The sequence below is a fragment of the Odocoileus virginianus genome, chromosome 26 (assembly GCF_023699985.2).
Source record: "Odocoileus virginianus isolate 20LAN1187 ecotype Illinois chromosome 26, Ovbor_1.2, whole genome shotgun sequence".
Classification (NCBI taxonomy): Eukaryota; Metazoa; Chordata; class Mammalia; order Artiodactyla; family Cervidae; genus Odocoileus; species Odocoileus virginianus.
In genome coordinates, this window is record NC_069699.1 from 44,773,352 (window position 1) to 44,778,537 (window position 5,186).

Below are 5,186 nucleotides of genomic sequence, written 5' to 3' on the forward strand. Positions count from 1 at the left end.
GAAAACATCGATAATCAGAATATCTGTGCAGTTCAACCTGGATGTAGATCATGTCCCTCAGTACTGGGTCTCCTTTATATGTGCCTAGTTAATCCATGTTTGGGAAAACAGATCAGGTGTGGTGAGCAGGCTCAGAGGTATGTTAATGAGGAAACACTAAAGGCCATACATTGTATCACTTATATCCGTTGTTATACAGCAGTACACCCAGCTCAGCAGCATGGTGTGAAATTTATTAGAGACCTGCATTTATCATAAGGGCCTTCCCATAAATTTTCTTGAAGATGAAGCACTTTTGCAAAAGCATCAGAGTACATCAGAGTCCTGTCTATAAATGACAGGACTTAAAAGGGCGTGGTTAAACATCTGATTACAGTGTAATGAAACTTAGAAACTTTGTTACAATAACAGAATTACAACTGATAACGTTTAATTTAAAGTATCAAATGTTGTTATTCAGTCAAAGTCCTAACACTTAGCAACCTTGTGGACTGCAGCGCGCCAAGATCCCCTGCCCTCCACTGTCTCTGAGTTTGCTCAAATTCATGTCCACAGAGTCAGTGATGCTCCTGACCATCTCATCCTCTGCCACCCTCTTCTTACGCCTTCAGGCTTTCCCAGCATCAGGGTCTTTTCCAATGAGTCAGCTCTTCGCTTCAGGTGGCCAAAGTATTGGAGCTTCAGCATCAGTCCTTCCAATGAATGTTCAGGGTTGATCTCCTTTAGGATGGACTGGTTGGATCTCCTTGCAGTCCAAGGGACTCTCAAGAGTCTTCTCCAAAACCTCAGTTCAGAAGCATCAATTCTTCGGTGCTCAGCCTTCTTTATGGTCCAACTCTCACATCCTATGTTACTACTGGAAAAACCATAGCTTTGACTATATACATTCTCAAGTCAGCTCTATGTTGGGGGCCAGATTTTGATGCTGAAAACTCAGCCTTTGCGCACCAGTGCAGAATCAAATCTGAGAGTCTGGGGTGAAGTAGAAGAGAACAGCTTTATTGCTTTGCCAGGCTATGGGAGAGACAGCAGGCTTGTGCCCCCAAAAAACAACCTCACATCCAACCCAGGAGGAATTGGTGAGGAGTTGTTACAGCAGTGGTTCAAGGGTGGAGTTGCTGTTAAGATCAGGGTGTGTGTAGGGCCTGCACGCCTTTATCTTGTCTCAGGCAGTCTCCTACTCTTCTCTAGTTCCTCAGATCTGGCCTCGGGGGTTTCTCAGCTGCTTCTCCCCTGTGTCTGCATCCTTTCCCTTCACAGACTAGCAGCTGTTTGTATCTGTCCTTTGGAACCCAGGGAAGGTCATAGAGGCTGGAATCTCCTCCCTACAAACAAGAAAACAGGGGACAGAAGGCTTCCGTGCCCAAGAGCCCAATGGGGTCCTGTTCAGTTTCAGAGGCAGCAAATGTTATTATGTGGACTGGCGGGCAGCTGAAATCTGATTAGAGGGGCCTCACGGTGAGGCCTGTGGCAGGTGCAGAGCCGGCAGCTCTGGCCCTCCCCAGTACTCCTCACCCCGATCATGTTCCTAAGTCCCAACCCCAGCGTCAGGCAAGTGGAGAGGGTCAGAGCACAGCCAGGTGTCCCCTGGGGCTTATAAAGGCTGGGGGAGGAGCAGCTGGGGGGCTGCATCAGTGCGATCACCCTGTACCCCTCGGCTCCTTATCCCGCCTGTGTGACCTGCCGAGCTAAGAGCACCCATCTTAGGGTGTATCAGGGCCTACCTCACACTTGCACCTCCTCCTCTAGACCTCCTGCCCCCTGAGGTCTGCAGTCTCCTGAACCCCGCGGCCATCTATGCCAACAACGAGATCAGCCTGCGCGACGTCGAGGTCTACGGCTTCGACTACGACTACACCCTGGCCCAGTACTCGGACACGCTGCACCCGGAGATCTTCAATGCCGCCCGTGACATCCTGGTTGAGCACTACAAGGTGAGGCCGGGCCACCCCTGGGTGGGTGGCTGAATGGATCCCCAGGCAGCTGCCCGACGGGCAGGTGTGCCAATGCCACTGGCTCAGGCCTGGCCTCGTTTCCCCCAACAGTACCCAGAGGGCATTCGGAAGTATGACTACAACCCCAGCTTTGCCATCCGCGGCCTGCACTATGATATTCAGAAGGTGAGCGGCCCCCTCAGGGGAGGCGTGTGGGAACCACTCCCTCAGCCACCCGTCTCCTGGCCGTGGCGGGCTCATTTTCCTACTCCTTTGGCCTCAAAGCCGTACTTCCTCTTGGCAAGCGTGGGGGCTAGAAAAGGCTGGCTCAGAGCCTATGGCGGGCTGTCGCCTCACCACCCATCTTGCTCCCGCGGTGCCCCTAGAGCCTTCTGATGAAGATTGACGCCTTCCATTACGTGCAGCTGGGGACCGCCTACAGGTCAGTGCTGCCCCGGCCTGGCCCCATGCCCCAACCTTACACCAGGGTGCCCCTGTGGACTGGTGGTCTCTCTGCACCCACCCAGGGGCCTCCAGCCTGTGCCAGACGAAGAGGTGATCGAGCTCTACGGGGGCACCCAGCACATCCCCCTCTACCAGATGAGCGGCTTCTATGGCAAGGTAGGTGCCCGCACCCTGGTGGCCCCGCGCCCACCCCCAAGGCACACTGCCCTCGGGTCTCCAGGGCGGGAGGGCTTGCTCAGTCAGCACTCCTTCCCCAGGGCCCCTCCATCAAGCAGTTCATGGACATCTTCTCGCTGCCAGAGATGGCGCTGCTCTCCTGCGTGGTGGACCACTTCCTGGGCCACGGCCTGGAGTTTGACCAAGCGCACCTCTACAAGGATGTGACAGTAAGGGCCTGGGCCTGCGCCCCAGGGTGGCGTGGACAGGAGTCCAGACAGAGCAGGGGTCGTCCTGGGCTCCAGTGAGGCCTCACTGCCCCTCCACTGCCCCCAGGATGCCATTCGGGACGTGCACGTGAAGGGCCTCATGTACCAGTGGATCGCGCGGGACATGGGTAAGGGGGCCGGGCCCTGCTGCGGCTGCCGGGGCCGGCGTGGGGCCAGCCCTCACCGCTCGCTTCTCCCCCCACGTACTTCCCAGAGAAGTACATCCTGCGAGGGGACGAGACGTTCGCCGTGCTGAGCCGCCTGGTGGCCCACGGGAAGCAGCTGTTCCTCATCACCAACAGCCCTTTCAGCTTCGTGTAAGCCCCCTGCCCCCGCGGGGAGGAAGCAGGACACAGGGACTTAAGGTGGGTGGCAGAGGCCTGGAGCCTCCCTCGGACGCCGGACGCCTGTCCCACTCGGCCCCTCTCCGCCCAGGGACAAGGGGATGCGGCACATGGTGGGTCCCGACTGGCGCCAGCTCTTTGACGTGGTCATCGTCCAGGCGGACAAGCCCAGCTTCTTCACCGACCGACGCAAGTAAGGCCTGGCCGGGGTGGTGGGCCCAGGGGGTGGGGCCGGGGGCACCCCTGTGCTGACGGGCAGGTGTGCCGCCTGTGGTTCCTGCCGCAGCCTGGGAACCAGGCCTTTGAACCCGCCCCAGGCCTTTCAGGAAACTTGATGAGAAGGGCTCACTGCACTGGGACCGCATCACCCGCCTGGAGAAGGGCAAGATCTACCGGCAGGTGAGAGCTGGCTGGGTGGGCGCTGCCCCACACCCGCGGGGGCTCCATCCCTGCCCAGGGCCTGGAGAGGCCCAGCCCCAATGCTTGGTGTCTCCGTGCCATGCTTGCCTCACCTGGAAGAGGCAGACTCTCCTCACATGTGCTGTGAAGCTCTTCGGTAGCTCAGGCGTTCAGTGAGCACCCACTCAGTGGTGCTGAGCCGTCTGCTGCAGCCAGACAGCCCGGTGGGGGCGGCTCACAGGGCCCCGACGAGACCCCTTTTCCTGGCTGGCTAGGAAGGTGAGGAGGGGCTAGGAGGCTGTGCGCAGGAGGTGAAGTATTTGGCTCTGGATGGAGTGTGGAAATCCTGGCTGAGCTGGGGCTTCTTAAGAGACAGTGGTTTGGGGTTGGGGGGTCCGGCCAGTAGTGCAGCCTCGGGCTGCCTGATGCTCAGCCTCCCGCCCTGGCGACCCCCTTAGGCAGAAGCTTTGAGGATGACACTGTTGTCTTGGCCTCCTGGCTGAGCCTGGGGAGCGTCACTCCACCTTTGTGGGAAACACTGAGTTTTCTTCTTTGGCAGGTTTTTAGACTTTTCTTTAGGCCTCATGTTCTGAAATTTCACCACGTATGTGGTTTCTCTGCTCTCCCTGTCTCATCCTCAGCACTCCGCCCGCTCATTTGATCCTGGGGCCTGCACCTCACTCTCACCACCTGAGTTAATTCCTCCTCACCTGTCTCCCCCATGCCTCTCGCCCTTCTGCTGTCCCGGCCCACCCCGGTGTCTGCTCCCCTACCGGCCTCCCCTGCTGTGTCAATGGAGCCTGGCTCTTTTCCATCTTTTCTCCAACTTTGGCGCAGGAAGGGCAGGCAGCCTTACAGGGAGGTCTGCCGTTCGTCTGCCGGGCCCCTCCGGGCTGGCCTGCTGGCTTCGGGGCCGTGGGGTCGCGGCTGCAGTTTGTTTCCCACAGAGTGGACTCCAGCCCTCGCTGGCGCGGGTGTGAGGGCACAGGGCGGGGAGGCCTTCCTGCCCCGGGCAGACCCGAGGGCCGGGGCCCAGAGGGGCCCACGAGGCCGCGGGAAAGGGCAGCCCTGCATCCGGCCTCGCTGCCTCTGGGGAGGCCTGGCGGGAAGAGCCCCGGGGGAGCCCCCGCGGCACAGTGAGCGTAGCTGTGTCCCCCCCCTCCCCCCCAGGGAAACCTGTTTGACTTCCTGCGGCTGACGGAGTGGCGCGGCCCCCGAGTGCTCTACTTCGGGGACCACCTCTACAGCGACCTGGCGGACCTCATGCTGCGACACGGCTGGCGCACGGGTGCCATCATCCCCGAGCTGGAGCGCGAGATCCGCATCATCAACACGGAGCAGTACATGCACTCGCTGACGTGGCAGCAGGCGCTCACGGGGCTGCTGGAGCGCATGCAGGTGCGGGCCGCAGGCGCGGGGCGGCGGCGGCGGGGCTGCCCCGGGCCGCTCACAGCCAGCAACACCCCTGTCTCCCCCAGACCTACCAGGACGCCGAGTCGCGGCAGGTGCTGGCCGCCTGGATGAAGGAGCGGCAGGAGCTGAGGTGAGTGGGGGGCCCGGGCAGGCGGCCCCGGCCTGCCCCCTGGAAGCCCCCCGAGTGCCCGTGTCTCCTCCGGCAG

The 5,186-nt window shown here is 60.1% G+C and overlaps 1 protein-coding gene across 1 annotated transcript in view; it reads left to right on the top strand.

Moving 5' to 3' along the window:
• The window catches only part of NT5DC2 (5'-nucleotidase domain containing 2), a 50,147-nt gene that overhangs the window by 44,605 nt on the left and 356 nt on the right, over window positions 1-5,186 (top strand). The window contains exons 2-12 of the mRNA XM_070455978.1: window positions 1,750-1,934; window positions 2,046-2,120; window positions 2,321-2,376; window positions 2,462-2,555; window positions 2,657-2,785; window positions 2,892-2,952; window positions 3,039-3,141; window positions 3,260-3,361; window positions 3,486-3,567; window positions 4,738-4,965; window positions 5,046-5,110. Coding sequence (XP_070312079.1) covers window positions 1,750-1,934; window positions 2,046-2,120; window positions 2,321-2,376; window positions 2,462-2,555; window positions 2,657-2,785; window positions 2,892-2,952; window positions 3,039-3,141; window positions 3,260-3,361; window positions 3,486-3,567; window positions 4,738-4,965; window positions 5,046-5,110 — 1,180 coding nt within the window. The remainder of the gene's footprint in view (window positions 1-1,749; window positions 1,935-2,045; window positions 2,121-2,320; window positions 2,377-2,461; window positions 2,556-2,656; window positions 2,786-2,891; window positions 2,953-3,038; window positions 3,142-3,259; window positions 3,362-3,485; window positions 3,568-4,737; window positions 4,966-5,045; window positions 5,111-5,186) is intronic.